This window comes from Cornus florida, unplaced genomic scaffold, assembly GCF_030987335.1.
Source record: "Cornus florida cultivar Cherokee Brave unplaced genomic scaffold, ASM3098733v1 CherokeeBrave_3.0.0_Hap2_Chr06, whole genome shotgun sequence".
NCBI lineage: Eukaryota > Viridiplantae > Streptophyta > Magnoliopsida > Cornales > Cornaceae > Cornus > Cornus florida.
In genome coordinates, this window is record NW_026775576.1 from 86752236 (window position 1) to 86770506 (window position 18271).

At 35.5% G+C, this 18271-nt stretch overlaps 2 protein-coding genes across 4 annotated transcripts; one reads left to right on the forward strand and one right to left on the reverse strand.

The window, feature by feature from the left end:
- Window positions 1–560: 560 nt before the first annotated feature.
- On the forward strand, window positions 561–8119 carry LOC132312589 (hypersensitive-induced response protein 4-like). The gene is made up of 5 exons (XM_059811011.1): window positions 561–807; window positions 3788–3908; window positions 4027–4118; window positions 6237–6333; window positions 7490–8119. Exons 1-5 carry the CDS (start codon window positions 613–615, stop codon window positions 7852–7854), a joined length of 870 nt encoding a protein of 289 aa, XP_059666994.1. The 5' UTR covers window positions 561–612; the 3' UTR covers window positions 7855–8119.
- A 631-nt stretch (window positions 8120–8750) lies between these two features.
- On the reverse strand, window positions 8751–17799 carry LOC132312588 (uncharacterized). Of its 3 annotated transcripts, none has more exons than XM_059811008.1 (11): window positions 17175–17799; window positions 15703–16145; window positions 15478–15567; window positions 15068–15307; window positions 12040–12273; window positions 11558–11966; window positions 11269–11465; window positions 10714–11189; window positions 10537–10586; window positions 9463–9512; window positions 8751–9090 (listed from the first exon to the last, which is right to left on the reverse strand). In XM_059811008.1, exons 1-11 carry the CDS (start codon window positions 17656–17658, stop codon window positions 9025–9027), a joined length of 2739 nt encoding a protein of 912 aa, XP_059666991.1. In that variant the 5' UTR covers window positions 17659–17799; the 3' UTR covers window positions 8751–9024. The 3 variants fall into 3 exon arrangements, with proteins under 3 accessions (XP_059666991.1, XP_059666992.1, XP_059666990.1); XM_059811009.1 differs by having other exon boundaries at window positions 10705–11189; window positions 17211–17798; XM_059811007.1 differs by having other exon boundaries at window positions 10705–11189; window positions 17175–17798.
- Between the last annotated feature and the right edge of the window lie 472 nt (window positions 17800–18271).

Consider the following 18271-nt stretch of genomic DNA (forward strand, 5'->3'; position numbering starts at 1 on the left):
GATATAATTATAGTGCGTTTCACTCTAGATTGATTAGGATTTCTAAAATTATATGTCAATTAATTGAATATTTTTTATAATATAGGATATTTAAAATATAAATTTATAAAATAAAAGTGTCCTTTTAACTCTTTTTTTTCTCTCTCTCCTAGATATATATATATATATATATATATAAACACCTAATTTTTTTTTCTCCCCTCTTTTTTTTTTTTTTTTTCTTTTCTCCCCTCACACACCTGTATATATATAAGTTGAGTATCTACATATACAATCAACTACTTTCCTTTTTATATATATATCATTTAATATTTGCCAACCAAATCATATATAGTATATATATGTATAGAAAGACAATTTAAAAAAGAAAAAAAAACAAAAGTTTAAAATATAAATTTATAGAAAAGTGCCTTTTTAACACTCTTTTTTTTCGCTGAGGTGGCATAAAAAAATATACAACCAAGTCCACGTAAAATACTGCATCTGAGTGTCCTCCGAGATGCCGCGAAGGCGGTGTGGGGTATAGGTATATTATATATAGACGACTGTCCTCTGCCCATCTTCTTCAAATACCTAGAGAGAGAAAACGGAGAGATTTTAGAGAGAGAAAATATGGGGAATACGTGCTGTTTCTTCTGTGGGTGCGTCGATCAAGCCAGCGTAGGTGTGATAGAGCGGTGGGGTCGTTTCGAGAAACTGGCTCAGCCTGGCTTCCATTTTTTCAACATATTCACAGGCGAATGCCTCTCCGGCGTTCTCTCCACTAGGATGAACTCTCTCGACGTCCGCATCGAGACCAAAACCAAGGTTTTCTCTCTCTCGAATTGCATAAATCCTATTTCGCTTTTTTTTTTTTTTTTTGTGTGTGTGATTTTCTGCAATGATTTCGATCTTATTATCTTGATATTTTTTTGCCTGTATCCATACTAGTATAGTGTTTTCATTCAAAAAAAAAAAAAAATTTCTTGATCTTGTTTGCGATCCTATCAATTATCATTGTACTTTTAGAATAATTGTTTTCCCCTTTTTGTGGGTATTTGGCGATTAATTTTGAAGCGTAGAAGAATATGTATAATTGAATTAGCAAACGAAAAAAATTATTAGTAGGGTTTTACTATGTTTTAAGTAATTGAGTAGTACCAGAAAGCTTTCTGTGAGCATATTCAATTTCATTGGGATGTCATGGAAACAGTTGAAGTATGGATATGTCCCTGGATGATTGTTGGTCGATTAATAAATTTTTAATGTTTTGGTGGACGAGTGACACTACTTGGGATGATAAAGTTGAAAGGGAAGGAAAAGAATTAGGGCTTAAAATTTTAAATTCACAGGAATTTAACTCCAACTGGGTATTGATAAACTTAGGTCCTTTCTGTAGGGTTATCTTGGTTGAGCCATCTTCTGCATAGCCCTTTTTAAGAAGATCATTTTTGAAGTTTGTAAGTTGGAAATTGTACTGAAGGATCTGAGTTGTTTTCCTTATTTTATACGTTGCATTTGTGTTCCTTTTGCTTTGAAATATTGGATCATGAACTGATATCCCACCCTCACAGAATAATGGTTGTAGTTAGGAAATATCAAATAGGAGTGAATAGAAAGAGGGAAAGTCAGTCTTGAAACTTGATTTGATGCCGGGTGTTACATGTGTTTACATTTATTCACATTTATTGACATTCCATTGATTTAAAGTTGCTCATTATTACCTTGTTGTTTATCCATATTTGAGCCATGTGATTAATATGTAATAAATCAACAAATTCATGCTAGGGCTGAACATACACTTGAAGCCATTGGAAATATATGTGTATGTATCTTCTGAATGTTGGCAGCTTACTTAAGATGAAGTGTGGTAAAAATGTGGTCTGAAGCTGAAATCATCATATTGACTTTCCTTAGTTAAGATCAAATGTATTTAAAGATCTTGTTTCTGAAGCTAAAATCATCATAGTAACTTTCAAGGAGGTAGAGTTTGTGGGTTGATGTAGGATTTTTTTTTTAGGAATATGAATATTCTTCAATAGTAATTAATTTTTCACTTTTGTGCCTCGCTTCACTCAGGCGCACACCCCACATTGGTCCTAGGCTCCAAAGGACCTCTAGCGCCTTAGTGCCCTTGGGCTTTTGATAACACTGTCCAACCTTCACCATTTGCATCAACTTTGTGAGGGCTTGGAATATATCTTAGGACTGCTAGACATTGTTAGGCCCAGCTTGTAACCTTAAATAGTCTATTTTCACAAAAGGATAGGGCATTTCCTTTCCTCTCAACACATAAAAATTGATAAATAAATCTCATATTTTAGGAACTAAGAATACTCTCATCAAGATTTTAGCTGGTTAACTGCACTCATTTTATTTTTTTGAGTCCAATAAGTTGTACAGTATTTCCATGGTTCTTATTATCCTGCTAGTTGTGGCTTTCTTCATTATCTGTTGTTGAACTCTGTTTTCTGTGTCTGCATGGACCTTTATCCTTATATATTAAATTATGTAAATAAACTGGTATTGCAACAAGCAATATTTTCTTTCAATGCAACAAATAAGTTGCAAAAAATCACAAACCAACCCAATTCAACATAGTCTTATCCGAAGAAGAGACTATTTGGTATTGCGCACCATCCTTGTCTTTCAAGAGCTATATACTTATTCTAGTCATATAGTACCTTAATCCTCACCTTCGACCCATGTTGTTTATGGCTTTGCCATGGTCTTTGTAGTGCTTTGAAATTTAAAAGTTTTTGAATTATTTAGCTCTTAGTGTTGTGTATTTTACGCTGTTGGTTCTTCCAAAATCAGTTGTATAAGGCTTACAGCCTGCTAGAAACTTAAGTCAAATGTTTGTGTTCATTTGGTTGAGGGCTTATGAACATGATAGAGGAGTCAAGAAACAGTTGGGGTGTGATATCATTTTACCCTTTGCGAGTATTAATTATTATGATTTTCTAAGAGAGAAAAAGCACTTGATCATCTGGTATAGTCAAAGCTATCATGTAGGCATTGAATGATAACTAGTGCCTTAATCATTGTTGATCTAGTCAGAGTTAAACTTTTACCTTTGATTAGTCTATTAGAAATTATAAAGTGGGTTTTGATGGACGGATTCAATTAAGGGATAAGAGTCTTACCACATGGAAAATGTGTTAATGTTAATTGGATTATTTAAACAGATGCAGTCTTGCTATATTTGGCACATGTTATAGGAGTTCCAGAGGACTGCCCTAGCTCATGTCTGTAGAAGGAGCATTTCCTTCACAAGAAAACTGGAGTTGTATCTAGGAGTATCTATAGATACGCAGATGTCTATCAAAGAACCCCTCATCTATCTGATCTGCCTCTGCAAAGATCGGGTTTCAAGCTTTTACTCCATGGCAATTAACCCTATGTCCTAAAGTTTGTATCTACAACCTCTCATCAGGCATACGGGGATTTTCGTACCGCTTTGTTTGATCCGATCTGAAACTTGTAAGCAGATGGGAACAGGGGTTACTTCTTCTTGTAGAAAGAATACAAAACACATAGTTTTGTACACATTCTTTCAGTCAATAAAATTTCAATTTTATTGTTTTGCATCAACATTTCAAATTATGAATTAAGATGTGTGTTCATATGTAATTAGGAAATACTGTGGTGCCCTTACCTAAGTGATTGTGACCTGGACCTGGAATTGTGATGCCGGTAGTGATTACTGCGCGTATTAATTGATGATTTGGCCTTTTTAGTTCAAAGCATTAATTTTGAGGTGTAGCATTTTCTTTCTGCCTGAAGTAAATGATCCTCTATTCTGCAGGATAATGTCTTTGTGCAAATGCTTTGCTCAATTCAATACCGAGTGATCAAAGAAAATGCCGATGATGCATTTTATGAGTTGCAAAACCCCAAAGAGCAGATTCAGGCTTACGTTTTTGATGGTAGGTTCTATGATTCGAAATCCTTCTGCCTTCTTAGACAGTGTATATATTTATACACATACTTTCCTTTTCCTTATTTTTATTCCATGGCCTAACACTGTCTAAATTGTTTTCTTAGTGGTTCGTGCCCATGTTCCAAGAATGTCTTTGGACGAGCTCTTTGAGCAAAAGGGTGATGTTGCTAAAACTGTCTTGTTGGAACTTGAGAAGGTAAACTTGATCTGCTTAATCAATGTTTTCATTTCTAGTGGAATGTTATGGATTTAATTGCCTACTTGTTTTATTCCATTCCATTGTCTGCACTAATGAGAGCGATATTTTCATTGATTTTATCTTGTTGTCAATGGCAAAACTATATGGAAAGATATTTTCATTGATTCTCTCTTCTTGTCAATGGCAAAGCTATATGGTGGATAGCTGCACACTTTTCTTTGGTATATGATGATTTAGCTTTTAAAAATCACTAATCACTTACAAGTTGGCAAAGTTAGTCCCAAAGCTGAAGCTTAGGGACAATTTCTATACTTGGAATTTTGTTGAATATTTTGTGTGATAAAGAATCTTTGTGGAAGGTGTACATACAAAGGAATAGGCACATAAAGGGACTCAGTAATACAGCCTTCCAGTAAGGGTTCTTTATTAACGACTGAGGTTATGTTATAGATTAGCCTAAACCTGTTCTTTTGTTAGGAGCAGCGTATGTTTTTCAAATATATATTAAATTAATCATGCTTTACTTGTGTTTTTTTGGGTCCTAGGCTTATCCATTTTTCTGTTTTTTATCTTCCATGTGTTTTGGAAGTGGAACTTTTCAGTTTACTTGCTGGTTTGATGTTTTGAGGGTATATCCTCAGTTGCTTATATGTACTGAATGCCTATCTTTTGTGGAATGAAATCACCTCATTTAAGAAAAAAAAAAAAAAAAATCTTGCTTTACTTTTTTGTTATTAATCATTATTTATTTTACAAGATCTCTTTGGAGGGTGTTGATTTTTCTTCCCATTCTATAAGCAGATTTAATTTTTTTATTCCTGGTTAGGTGGAGCTTATTTATTAATTGATAAAATGATCTAGTTCCAATTCTCAATCTGGGTTGCACTTAATTGTTAGTGATGCACTTCATTTTGTATAGGGACAGTATAATGATTTTCACTCCCTGAGTGTTTTTCTGACTTTGCGTAATGAATTTTGGAAAGTTTTGATTCCCTGAGAGACCTCCTAGCGAGCCGTAAATATAAGTTGTGCAGTTTGGGTTACAATTTCACTGAAGAGATGTATTTAAAGGTTACCCAATATTGTGAAGCTGCCCTTTATCTGAAAATCTTTTGAAAACACAATTCCAACTTAAAACTACCAAATTTTAGAGTGAAAAAAATATATATATATATTTTTTTGTGGTTGGGTGGTGGGAGGAGAGAAGGTCTAATAATTGGAATGGTTTCATATCTGAACTAACTAAATTCTACTTAGCTCAAGGTTGGAAATTGAGAGAGAGTGTCTAATAATTGGGATGGTTTCATTGCTGAACTAACTAAATCTACTTAGCTCAAGGTTGGAAATTTTGTGGTAATGGTATTTGATCATCAAATAATCAAATTTTCCCATCAAGTTCTATTGATTTATGGTTCTAAGAGTACTGAAACTCTTGATAAAGAATCTTTTAGGTTGAATAAAGTTCATTAAAATTGTTAAATCTTTTGGTTTAAGAGGTTATGAGATCAAAACATGCCATCTTCCTACTATTTGAGGAAGGGAGTTGTACTGCTGAAAGTTAAAAGCAAAATTATTCACAGTTTTTGCTTTTCTATTTTCTTTATCAGGTCTTTCCATACTTCTTTGAATTGCTTGATAGTTGTGCTTGATGAAGTAAATTCCCAAGAATTTCGAAAACAAATAACTGTTTTCATAGAATCATAATACATAGCTTTCTGAAAACAAACCTTTTTATGATTGAATTTCAAACCATAACGAAATAAAGGTAATGTTTATTTAGTGTACATTTTTCTATTTTTATTTTTTGAGTTATTTCATGGTGCATGTGAACTTTATAGCCATTTTATGAATTATTAATCACATTTTTTTATTTTTTAGTACGATGCTTTGTTATTTATTGTGATGAAAGATATATTTATGAAATTGATGCTCAAGTGAGTTTAAAGAACTGACATTTTTTATCAAGCTGTTATTCTGCTAGTACCATTACATTTTTTTCGCCAATTAGTTTTATGTTACTTCTTGCTGAAACATGTTTTCTATGTTGGCTTTTTATGGCTGAACTTGGTGTTTTTGCAACTCAATGTATCTTGTCTAAAATGTTGCGTTTATCAGGTGATGGGAGCGTATGGATACAACATTGAGCACATATTGATGGTTGACATAATTCCTGATACCGCTGTGCGTAAAGCGATGAATGAGATAAATGCAGGTTTTGACATTTAACATTTTGAACTTTCTGATTTATGTTATTTAAAGCAGAGCAATATGTTTTGAGATTCAGGTACAAACTATTAGTTTATTCTGCATTCCAGTTAGCATCAGACATGAATTTTATGATAGAATATAATATGTCGGGGATGGACTTTCAATTTTAGTGACCATTTTCAGGAGCCAAAGTTAGGATGTTTGTAACTCATGTAACTATTCATTGTTGTTGTTACATTGTATCGCATGGAAAAATTATTTTAATAAATCTGTTAAGTTCATAAATCCATTGAAGATGTTTTACTACTCATGGTGGAATTTATGATACTTGAGGTGAGTTACTTTTGGGTAGACTTCATATCTCAGTGAAATGAGGATACAGGGGAGAGCTGAATTGTCAACAAGGAATCTCATGTTTACCTTGTATAACACAAGGAAAAAAAGTCATATTTTTTTTTCTTTTCAATTCTTTTGCTGCAATATGAGAGTATGTAATTATAGATCGGTGGAAGTACAGTATGAAATAATGCTATTTGTCAGAAAGCATTATTTCACCATTCTTGTCTTTTTGCTTTTACATTAGAACAGTCATTTAAGGAGTTGTAGGTGAGGGAACTTTTTTTCCTTTTCAATTCTTTTGCTGCAATCTGAGTCTATGTAATTATAGATCGTTGGAAGTACAGTATGAAATAATGCTATTTGTTAGAAAGCATTATTTCACCATTCTTTTCTTTTTGCTTTTACATTAGAACGGTCATTTAAGGAGTGTAGGTGAGGAATTTTGAAGTGTCGTGCCTAATCTTTTCATCAGTTTTCAATTGGTTGCTCAATCTACTATTATTCACCCTCTCCTCCTCCGTTTCATTATGATCTGAAATGGTTTTGTGGATTGTCCAGGTCCATGATATGTGCCCTTGTGCTCCTGCATTAATTGACAAGATTCTCCCGGTGGGAAAAAATTAAATCTGAATCGAAAAATTCATAGAGTTATATGCGATTTTCCCATTAAACTGTAAAACCAGTTTTTTCACTCATGCTTTAGATTTCCTAATATTGTGATATTCTCATGTTATTTACATTTTTTTTATTACTCTAAAGGCTTTTGACTGTTCCTTTAGCTTATCTGCAACTGAACAATGCAATGTTGATTTTGTTTACAGCTCAGAGGCTCCAGCTTGCTAGTGTATACAAGGGGGAGGCAGACAAGATACTCCAGGTGAAAAAGGCAGAAGCTGAAGCTGAAGCCAAGTACCTAGGCGGGGTTGGTGTGGCCAGGCAGAGGCAGGCAATAACAGATGGACTGAGAGAGAACATCTTGAACTTCTCTGACAAGGTGGAAGGCACCTCAGCCAAGGAGGTGATGGATCTCATCTTGATCACCCAGTACTTTGACACCATCAAAGATCTCGGGAACTCATCGAAGAATACTACAGTTTTCCTACCCCATGGTCCTGGTCATGTCAGGGATATTGGTGACCAGATTCGCAACGGGCTGATGGAAGCAACCAGTGCCAATGTCGAGTAACTTCTCAAAAGGTCTCTCCCCCTTGACAGATCTCTGAACGATTTTTTTTTTTTTTGAGTTAAAAATAGAAATTCTAAATAATTAAATAGGTATTATAGGAGAGACAATTCTGATACAGTACAGTGGGTTTGAGATGTAAATAGGTTTTTACTTGCAGTGAAGAATTTTAGTTTGAAAATATATCTTGAATGTGATATTTAGATATCACTGCAAATATATATCGTATTTTTGGGAAATTCAATATATAGATATATGTCATGTGTTACACTATTGTTTTAGGTTTGACGGTGGATGGAAGGAAAATGCTCTTTAAACTTCAATTGCATGATAAACATTTTGAATCTCTGATGTTTGTGCCATCTGGTTTCGTGTTAATTTATAAATGCAACTGTTACAGCCGTTACACCAAATATATTCTACCATACATTGCAGAAAGGAAGGAACTAGAGATTCTCTCAGGTTTCAAGGGGAAAGTACCCACAGCTCTCTCTCTAGTTCGGATTCAGCTTTTCGAATATTACAGCTCAGGAGAAATGCAATCAACTATTCACATTACACAGCAATATACATCCAATCTATTTTATTCAAATTTATGTACATGGAGAGAAATATCCTACTGTACAAAAATAATATCACAAATAATACCGAAATAGATGGATATTATAGCACATTTGAAGAAGAATGAGAATTGAGAAGAAAGACAAGAAAAATCTATTGCGGTTTTCATGGAGTCTAGATTGCCTTTTTTTAAAAAAAAATTAAAAAAAACATTGAAGTATTAAACATCAAGTCAAATCCATCAAATGCTCCCCATGAATTAGAAAGATTAAAACCTTTCCAACGATCTTGTCCATCTTGTATAACCACATATTACATTTATAATTACAATCACTTGATGAACAAGAAAATCAAATAACATTACAAGCAAAAACATATATTTTTTTTTCTAGTGTTTACAGGGAGTCCCAAAAAAATAATAATAAAAGGACTACTAATTATTTTTGTTGTAATATTGTAAGAAAATTGGCCATTGCTGGCTAACCTGAGCACATATCCTAAAGCCCCTCCTCCATAACCCCCCTCCAAAAAAAATAGGGACTACACCCTTCAAAGAACATAATAAGGTAGAGGATCCTGAACTGCCTTTTAAGTCTTTCCAGCAACCGTTTACTAGTATGTCCTTCGAGACAGGTATGCTTGGCTGCTTTGATAATATCCACTGACAGTACTATTACCCTGCAAGAAATGGCAAGTGAATAGCGTGACAAGGAGTTACAAATGAGCACGAGCAGGTTGGTCTAGAAGTACTTCAAGGGAAGGCTGGAAGTAAACTTTGGTTAAGAGCAAGAAAAAAAAAAAAAAAAAAAAAAAAAAAGATTTACTGCTACACTTTTGATAATAATCTTATGCAAGCATAACGAAAAACAGGTACTTCTCAAGTGCCCCGATGAAGGGTCTCAGACAACCAAAAATCCAGTGCTTTATGAGCTGTTTGCCCCAGAAGATTATTAATACGTGTGTGTGCAGGTGAGCACACGTGTGCTTGTAGTTAAAGAAATAATTTGAAAACAAGGTAAACAGGAGAGAGACAGAGGAGGGAGGGAGGACCTTGTATCCGGCATAGCTCGTGTAATTTGGAATGTATGAAGTTGGAAGAGCTGATCCAACAGTAAAGACACAATTATCAGTCAAAGCCAAAAGCACTAATAATGTTAAAAACTCTCAAGTGCTTAAAAAAAGCCCTTAGTTCCAGTCACACTAAACAATAACACCCCAAAGATTGAAGAAGCAACTACCTGCCAATGGGATACTAAAAATCATCCAAAACGAACACTAATAATAAGATATAAAACCCAACTAAAAAACCCAAGAACATAACAAGAGTTCTTGTCCAAATTAACACCATCCTCATAACCGTTCACCATTCCTGGTGGCAAAAAGAATTGGTGTCGCCGTACATCATAAAAGCCATACACTTCTTCTCATCAATTATAACATAAAAAGAGCACATACTTCTTATTTGTATAATCTAAATAAAACTTCGGTTTAGACTAAATGTCTGTAGATGATAAAAACCTGGGAACTTCTCCTACGACCATTGAAAACTATAATCTAGAGAAACGAAGCTGCTGTAAGCCTGAAGTTGCTCAACGTTGGTATAATCTCGTTCCATGTCATCTACAAAGGTATTTGTAGCAGTTGGTTTGTCTCTTTTCTTAATTTATTAAATATTCCTTTTCAAGACATCATTCTAAACATGTAGTTATAAGTTTAAAAATAATTGGTGCGTAGAAGGAAGATAACTTTCAGGGATAAGATATAGATGCAAAGACGACTAGGAAGGACAGAAATACCTGCCATTAACAAAAAATTGCCAGGTAAAGGGTTTGAGCCAGTATTGTTCGGTTGTCTAAAAAAAAGTTTCAAGAACTCTCAAAACATTAAATAGTTTTCAGAGAACTACAAGAAACAATTCTCAGAACTCGGGCCTTTTTCTAAGTCGGTTTTCAAAAAACTTTCAATGAATCAAAATTTCAAACTGTTTTCTATTTTCCAGTTCTTTTAAGTTCTCAGAAAATTGAACCAACCAGGCCCTTAGTACTTGATTCTTTCCCATTCTTTGGGATGGGGTTGGTGGGGAAAAACAAAAAAGAGTGAGATAAAAGAAGATGGAGATACTACCTCCCCCGTAAGCAGAGCCAGCACTACCTTGGCCATCATGTCCAGATGCTCTGTTGACAGCAGAATTGTTATGCATATCAACCAAGTTAAATATTTATGTGTATATATTTATATTATATATGTAAAGCCTCAAAATGAAATATAGAAAAAAATTAATATATATAAGACCTTCTCAACCTAGGGTCATATGGATCTAAACCATGTATTCCACCAGCAGGTTCAAGGTATCCTGCAGCATATGATCGGTTTTGTGTTACAACAGCAGGTTCAAGATATCCACCATGAGATTGGCCTTGTGTTCGACCAGTAGATTCAAGGTATCCTGCATGGGGTCGGTTTTGTGTTCCAACCACAGGTCCAAGGTAGCTGGTATGAGGTTGGCCTTGTGTTCTAACAGTAGGTCTGAAGTATCCTGTATAAGATCGGCCTTGTGTCCCAACAGCAGGTTGAAAGTAACCAGCAGGACTTTTTCCTTGTGTTCCAACAGTGGGTTGAACGTATCCTGCATGAGGTTGCCATTGTGCTCCAATAGCAGGTTGAAGGTATTCCGAATGAAGTCGTCCCTGTGTTCCAACAGCAGGTTCAACATATCCTGAATAAAGAGGTCGGCTTTTCTTTGCAACAACGGGCTCAAGATATCCAGCATGGGGCTCCTGAAAAGCACCATTTCTTGTGATCAAACCATGAAATGCCCAAATTTGTGCAGTGTGGCAAAAAAAAAATGTGATTTACCATATCAGTGTAACGCCTTTTGGATCCAGATACTGCACTGGAGGATTGACCATGGTGATTAGCCACGGATGCACCATATCCCTGTGTATACGAATTTCTAAATGCAACAGAATCTGCACCACTGTCTGGCCCTTTTCTTTTACGAGGGTCTCTCTTTGGGTGCCTGAAATTATCGTCTTGCTTTCTGCTAATGTTGCCTACATTAGTCAGCACACGGATCATTCTATAGCTTCTTGTATAAAGGTTGTTAAATAGATAACAAATTTAGACAATAGAAGTGTAGAAGTACCTCTTGATTTCTTTGATGGCCTCTTCCTGTTACTATGTTTAGTGCCTCTATTATCAAAACCATCAGTCCTTAAAGGTATACTCTTTCTCTTACGATGTTTTCTTTTCAATGTGGATGCTGCTCCATCAAATTGACCTTCAGTGAAACTTTGGTGTTTGTTTGGCTGACCTCCTCCAATTTTTGACTTGGAAGGAGTCTTCTCTTTTTCTTCCTCCACCTTTTTCCCCTTTCTTTTCGCCCCTTTAGGCTCTACATGACCTTTCATCTCTGATGATCCAGCTTCTTTTGCGTTTTCACTCTCTTCTTTTGATGGGGCCACTTCAATCATTTTCTCAACCTTGAATCCCCCACGAAAACCCTGATTTTGAAGCCGACCCTTAAATTGAGGCTTTGCAATGCTGGCTTTAACCTGAGACAAAGTACGACACTTAAGACAACTGCTCCAAGAACAACAAAAACAATTTAGTAAACCAATTTATTACCTTGACTTCTCCTTCTCCAATACAATCATTATTGATCCCCTCCACGCAGGCCAGAGCACTTTCTTGAGAAGTGAAAGCAATAAACCCAAAATCTTTGCGCTTAAAATCTTTGCGCTTGGTGCTTAGGCTCCGAGATAGCTTAACTTTCACGATTTCACCATATTTTTTACAAATCTCTTTTAACTTCTCCTCATTCCAAGCATCAGTCATGCCTTCCACGTATACTGTTTTAACCTTCAAAAAGAAATGTGATCTTGTCATTTTTACACTCCAGAGGATGAAATGAAATAACTTCAAGTAGTATTTGCACTTAAGAATATTTGGTAAGTAAATCATTTTTTTTTTTTGTTAAGTGAAATGTATTTGCAGCAATAAGTTCTGCAGGTACAGAATGCAACTGTCATGCTTACAAAACCAACATGTTTTTTCAACAAATTCATCATTGTATTTCCAAAAATGTAGCCACACATACAAGAAAATGCACATAATTCAGTGCTCTAAGCCCCAAAACTCAAATCTGAAGCTGAAACAGAAGTCGTCCATAAGTCCATAAAGGCATCACAATAAACTCACTAATGCCTGGTGAATATGGCAAAACAGAATATATGTTGGCTTACATAATTACTAAATGCAAATTCTGTACCCAATATTCATTAAGAAGATCTAATGATGATGATACAATAACCTTCTCACAACAACAATAACAACATCGAAAGAAGAAAAAGAAGAAGGAAAAAAAAGACACTAAAAGATACGGATATTTCTTAATGCCCTCTAGAGTCTCTAACCCACTAGGGTTGAGTGCATCTTGCTCATCTGTGCCACAGGCCCACAAGTAACAAAACAATTCTAGAAGTGAGCGGCAAAGTCAGAGCAAACAAAACCACGGGTAAACCAAAAGATCAATTCTAATTGTTGGGACAAGGTTGTTAAAGTCGGGATTCTACGTGGAATCGTTTTGGACTTCGTAGAATCGGAATCGTAGAATCGGATCGTGAATCGTAAGATTCTACCAAACAGATTCATAATTTTAATTATTTTATTTCCCTTTGCTGGTTAAAATATGATTGGTTACATAATAGTTATAATTGACCCTGCTACATAACATAGTGCCTCTAATATATCAAGAAGGGTATTATAGTAAGTTCACATATTTTAGGTCAATTATACATCTCTTGTCTATCTCTCTGGTACAAGTCTGCAAAATCAGCCGAGACCCAAAAGATCAGCGGCAGCTCCTCTCGTCTTTCTCAGGTAAGCTCTCTTAGTCTTGATCTTGTTCCCTCTTTCTCCTCCTCCTCTGCTTCTTCTTCTTCTTCTTCTTCTTCTTCTTCACCCTAAACCCTAGCAACTATTTTTTTTTTCTCCTTTTTTTTCCTTGGGCATCTTATCTCTTCATCCGAGCTGCTTTGTGGTCGCGCAAGAGAAGGAACTGTAATTAATCTAGGGCTTCTTCTACAAAAAACAAGACCACAAATATGGAGTAATTTAGAATCGCTCCCAATGATTCCCACGATTCTGCACAAGCTACGATTTCTATGCGATTCGGATCGATTTGGGCACGTTGGATCTTAGAATCGTGCGATTATACGACCCAAAATCGCGATTTTGATAACCATGGTTGGGACACCTGCTTTTGATTAGAGTAAATATGCTCAAAGATTGACCAAAAAATATAGCCGAACACGAGGAAAAGATACTGACAAGATAGTTTTATCAGGTAATGGAAACACTCTAAGCATTTCATTAGTTAAGGATCAACGTTCCAACAAAAATACTTGTATGCATCAAAAACCCCGGGTTCAGCGGGGTAAATGCATTAAAGGGGGGAAAAAAAATTTAGCAGATGGTGCCGCTACGGTTAATGGCAAACTCGCTTTCGGGAATAACGTATTTTCTTGTGATTTCCTTGTTGCTAGTTCTTTTGCTTGTGTTTGTGTTTGTGCTTCCTCATTTTTATTTTTATTTTTAAAGTTCTTTTTGTTACATTTTCCCTCTCCATGCTTATCCTGGTAAGGGGGTACGGAGAATCGGGACCAAAACCACAGTTTATTTCTCAATATCAATGTTTTCTGATCCTTATTCCCCGCAAATGCATCCGATACTCATGGCTCCGATCCTTATACTCCGCACCACTTTCCTTTCTATTGTTTCAGGAGTTCCTTCCTACTGAGTTCTCTCTTATCTTGTTTATTGTAGTTCTCTCATTTTGTGCCCCCAGTCCAGGCTCCATTTGAGCCGAACAGCCTTCCTTTGTTGAGGCGCTTCTTTTTTAGTGTTTCAGGAATTCCTTCCTTCTTGCACTTGTGCTTGTGCTTGCAACAAACAAAGAAAATGAGAGCTGAGAGCTATTACTGGAGATGGAGCATGGAGGGAGAGAGAGAGGACCAACGAAATGTCAAGTGAAGGAGAATGGGATGAAGCGAGGAACTAATTTATTTAGTTGAATGAATGCTGGCGTCACTCCACCAAACCTAATCAATTAAAACGACATAACACGAAACAGTCCCCATTTCAACTACAATTCTTTTCTGAACACATGACATTTTTCTATAAAAAAAATCCTTATAAAACACAAATATATTTATATATACTTTAGTAACAACAGCCAATAGAACAGGATTACAATATATATATATACACACACATACATACGCTATTAAATTAGCATGAAAATGATTTTATACAAATTGTGATACCAATTGGTTCCTCATAAAATCTTGTTTATGCAAAAAAAAAAAAAAAAAAATTAGCATTACCATTCACCTACTGATAATCCCGCATTACGGTAAGGAATATACGGATCAGCTCAGAAAGAGAGATCCATATTTTCATTTTCATAATGGTGTACTTTTAGGGGCCAAGGCCCTCCCAGGCAATAATTTGCACCCAGAAATAATTTTATTTCGATATCCACATATTCACATTTTACATGATGCATCATCAGAAAAGAGAGTGAATTTTTGTTGTCTCTATATTTTATTCAATTATGACTTTCAATAAGCAAGAACGAAATCGGATTCCTAACCTGAGACATAACATCCTCACTGTGAGGCATTGGGGTTTGTGCAAAAGCAACCTTAGCACTTCTGTTACAGCCAAAAACAGCATCTGGCTTTCTTAGTCGTTGGAACGCTGACATTGCATCAGAATGGGTGCTGAATTCCAAAAGAGCAAAACCTTTAATATTCCCTTCCTTCTTTGGATCATCTGGCACATGTATCTCCTCAATATGTTCAATTCCATAGCTTTTCAATGTATTCAACACCTTTAGGGGGAAAAATAGTGTTAGGCAATGGGAGGCACATCATGCAGTAACTTTGATAGAGAAGAAATTGGAGAAGATGATGAAGATTCAAACATTCACATTGTGTGTGTGTGCATTGTGACATGCCCAGTAAGAGATGGATTAGAGAAGCTCATCCTATTAAAGCTTACACGGCTTTTTGTCCATGTTTTACAAATGTTTCCCACGCAAAGCGTGTCATTGTCCTGGCTTGCTGATATCTTAACACGCTTGCCTCCCACCTTGCAGAATAAAAGACCATGTAATTGCTATCTTGGATTAACATTTAAAACATCATATATATTTATTGTTTCGTCAAAAGACCAAACACACACATACACGCATATATATGACATTCAAAAGTTAACATTTAAAACCTCAATTCCGTCCTTCAACAAAGAGAGAGCATTCTTGGCTTGCTCAATAGTTGCATATCGAATAAATGCAAATCCTCTGCTCTTATTTGTAGTTGAGTTCCTTACTATCCTTGCGGCTTTTATTTCCCCAAACTGCCCAAACACTTTAATCAGATCATCCTCAACGGCCCCCTTATTCAGTCTTCCAATAAAAATTTCTAAATCCTTTTGTTTCTTTCTGTCAGTAAGGGGAACATGGAAAAATACAGAACCGTCTTCATCTTCTTTTTGGTCCCCCTCATTATCTTTCTCACTATCCTCGTTATATTCTTCATCATTTCCACTCTGCTCAACCTCTCCTTCCCCATCATTACCTTCATTGACAGGAAGAACATTGTTATTGTGCCCAAGTGTCTCAGTTTGAGTAACAGCAGTTACTTCTTCCACTGCATTCCATTCTGAAACTGTAACATGTGATTTTTGTTAGCATTGCTGGTCATGAAGGTTGTCAACAAAGAATTCCATACAATTCACAAATAATACAAATAGATGCGAGAAACCTCACCAGTGGAGAAAATACGCACAAATCTAGATACATGTAAGAGAAACGAATGAGGTAAAGAGATAGGATAAGACCAGGTGCTTAAGTTGTATAATAGAATTGGTCAGATGCTTGACTAAAGTAATATAAGTTTGAAGCAATGTTAGTTAGACCAGGTGTTTTCAAATTTTTTTTTTTTTTTTTTTGTTTTTTGAAAACTTCGAAAAGCAAAACTCGCATCAGATCTGGTGGTGTGATAGTCATTATGGAATGTCTCCATAAGCATGTGAGAATAGGTATCCGATATAGACATGATACAGATACAAATTTCTTATAGACTTGTCCATTCTTGATAGCCAAAAATAAAACAATCTTCACAAGCAAAATAGGAAAAGAATATTAAAAGAGAGCAAATCTAGAACTTCCATGAGCAACAGCAAACAAAAACTAGAAGAAAAAAAAAAAACTCATGCAACGCCCTTTTACATAGAGAATATAACCCTCAATATAAGAACATTCCAGCCTTCCACGTACAACTATGTGAGTATTGTGCAAATCTTGAAAAGGACTATTGCTCAACAGCTCAACTATGTGACTGTTGTGCAAATCTTGTAACACTCCTAATAGAAAACTCATTCAATGTGGATTGTCAAACTATGCATGAAATAATCTTTCAAAAGCATCCCTGTCCATAAGAGTTATGGGATTTCAGTCCTCAACTAAAAAACATCATTGATAATAATGTCATAAATTAAATCCATTGCAATCATTAAGTAATTATATACTCAATCCAGCTTGTAGTATAAAGTTGGTTTATAATGATCCAATTCAATTCAACTCAAATGAAACTTCAAACACATTAATTATGTACTAATGGGAACTTTTTTAAAAAAATAAAAAATAAAAACAAACAAACAAAAAAAAACACACTAATGCGAAGCCATTTCAATACCTGGGACAATACCCAATTGAGAGCCATCAACATTACCTGCGCACTCAACATTCAGTTCACCCTTTTCTATATCATCTTCCTCATTTGCATTACCATTCTCATCAGGTCCGCCCTCAATCTGCTCATCCTCCTTCGTTCCTCTCTCTTCCATTGCACTCTCCACATTCTGCACTTCCACAACCACTTCCTCCTTAATATTCAATTCCACCGCCGTATTCGCCACAACCTCCTCTCCGCCACCACTCACCAAACCCTTGGTCACAGAAGAATTTGCATTCAGAACTTCGATTTCTTGCTTTATTTCCTTCCCGGTCACTACTGGCTGTGCCGGACCTTCTGACGCTGCCAATTCCCGATCTTTATTTCCCAACTTCAACATTGCGTTTTGATCGGAGATGCTCGATTCAACGTCCGGTTGATTCGAATTCTGAGCCAATTTCTTAGCCCTAGTTGACTTCTGGCGATTACTCGCTCGAGTGCGCATGGTGCCCCTTCAATTTATCTCTCTAAAATCTCTCTCTATATAAAATGTTCTCTCTATCTATCTGAAAGAGGGACAGAGTTGAGTATAGGGTCTCGCCGGGAAAGGGATCGAGGAGACAGAGGTGTAGCTAATGGAAGCCGTGTCGGTTATCGAGGAAGTTTTGATGGGCCTGTCAGATTTGTCGAATGTTGTCTTTTAAATTTTGGCCCAAATATCTATTCCCAAAGTCCAGCAACATGACCCAAAATAATTTTTGTTGTTATTATTGTTATTATTTTGGCCTTTTGCAGCTTTTGTTTTCAATTTTTTTTTTTTTTAATTAAAGGGTAAATGGCAAAAATCCCCCAATTTTATATATATATAAATATTTAAAAAAAACCTATATTTTTCAAATTTAATAAATAAGGACATTTTTCAATTTGAAAACAGAAACAAACCCTACAAGTGAGTAAGAACTTGACTATGTTAGTTTAGGAAGTACTCCATAATTAAAATTAGACTTATTTTGAGTACAAACAATTTACTTAAAGGGTGTGTGTGAGTATAAAATAGGAAAAAAAGAAGATTGAAATACCTAAAATACCTTTAAACCAAATAAAAAAACTATTTTGAA